This window comes from Brassica oleracea, chromosome C9 (genome assembly GCF_000695525.1).
Source record: "Brassica oleracea var. oleracea cultivar TO1000 chromosome C9, BOL, whole genome shotgun sequence".
NCBI classification, from domain to species: Eukaryota; Viridiplantae; Streptophyta; class Magnoliopsida; order Brassicales; family Brassicaceae; genus Brassica; species Brassica oleracea.
The window spans coordinates 42,569,659-42,571,182 of NC_027756.1; the positions used below are offsets into that span (position 1 = coordinate 42,569,659).

At 41.5% G+C, this 1,524-nt stretch overlaps 1 protein-coding gene across 1 annotated transcript; it reads left to right on the plus strand.

Annotated features, from left to right (window-relative positions):
* Positions 1-254: 254 nt before the first annotated feature.
* Positions 255-837, plus strand: LOC106315073 (probable LRR receptor-like serine/threonine-protein kinase At5g59680). Its single transcript, XM_013752846.1, has 2 exons — positions 255-567; positions 689-837. Exons 1-2 carry the CDS (start codon positions 255-257, stop codon positions 835-837), a joined length of 462 nt encoding a protein of 153 aa, XP_013608300.1.
* Positions 838-1,524: the final 687 nt, after the last annotated feature.

The window sequence follows — 1,524 nt, forward strand, 5'->3', positions numbered from 1 at the left end:
TGCTGGGCCGAGAAGCCCGTAGGCGTCCGAGCAGCTGCTGAGCCGAACGTACTTCAGAAGATGATGATCAACTAAAAGTACTCAAGAGTCAAGCCGAGAGACCTGACTCTCGAGCCGACCGATCGAGCCGTCGCTCCTCCTAATTCGGGCCAGGCCTTCCTATTCCTCGGGCCTTGTGGGATGGTCAAATCCATCCTCTACAAGATGTACTAAAAAATGCTGCCACGCCTACTAATGCCAGTGAGCCATTGACGATGGAATGGATTCCCATAAAACCTGATGATCAATACTGCTATTACGCACACTTTGCTGAGATCCAAGACTTGCAGGCCAATGAAACTAGGGAATTCAACGTGCTATGGAATGGAGTACAGCAGTCTGGCCCATTTATTCCAAGAATGCGAATCATAGATACTATCTCTAGCATGTCACCGCAAATTTGCAGTGGCGGGAAATGCATTTTCCAGTTGATAAGAACCAATAGATCAACTCTTCCACCTCTACTTAATGCTTTGGAAGTCTACACAGTTGTTCAGTTTCCAACGTCTGAAACAGATGAAAGCGATGGTATGTGACTTTCTTCCCCCAGGTTATGCATATAAGGTCTATGCTTTGTTATGTTAGTAAAATAAAAATAAACCATAAATATAGCAGAGTACTCAATAGTTCAAAACCTTTTTAATGTCAGTGGGTGCTATTAAAAACATAGCAGCCACCTATGCATTGAATCGAATCAGCTGGCAAGGTGATCCATGCGTCCCTCAACAGTTTAGGTGGGACGGTTTAAACTGCAACAACACGGATATGTCCATGCCCCCAAGAATCACTACTTTGTAAGTCATAAGTTCACTAGCTAGTACACATGCACGCACCTCATTCTTCAAGATCTCTTAGTAATCGTGATCATTAACACTTTTGAATGTGGTTTTGAACATTGCACTAGAAACTTGTCTTCAAGTGGTTTAACTGGAACCATAGCCGCTGCCATTCAAAATCTTACGCAACTAGAAACGATGCAAGTATTGACATTTTAAACTGAGGGCGAGAGATTAGTATTATATGGATTGGAATAAATTGTACAAACTTTCTCAACATTAGGGACTTGTCCAATAATAATTTGACTGGAGGGCTGTGATGCAGGACTTTTCAAAGGTCCAAGATCAAATGTTGTAGTATAAAAGATTGTCGAACCAATCCTAGGTGATTCTAAAGCAAAGGGAATGCAAGTTCATGCTTAATCTAAGTGCAATCCGGTTTTAAAGATGGTATGAACTAAGAACTAATAAGCTAATGCAATAAAGTAATGATCTTTCTTTCTCAATATGAAGCGAGAGGACTCATGGGGTTAGGCATTTGATCTCGGGTGATGTAGATCCAATCTAAGGGTGGCACGGTATCAATCAAACACTTTCCTTATGCCTAGACACTATGCTAAACAAGCTCTATCCCTAGATGAATGTTCTTTTGCTAAAGCAACTCAAGCATCTAATCCCTTAGGTTGAATGTTACTAAAGCAAACATGGA

Bases quoted from the DNA above. Each gene is read 5' to 3' on its own strand.
- LOC106315073 (XM_013752846.1), top strand. From the start codon at position 255: ATGGAATGGATTCCCATAAAACCTGATGATCAATACTGCTATTACGCA. The intron at 568-688 runs GTATGTGACTTT...TTTTAATGTCAG, and splicing joins TGAAACAGATGAAAGCGATG to TGGGTGCTATTAAAAACATA.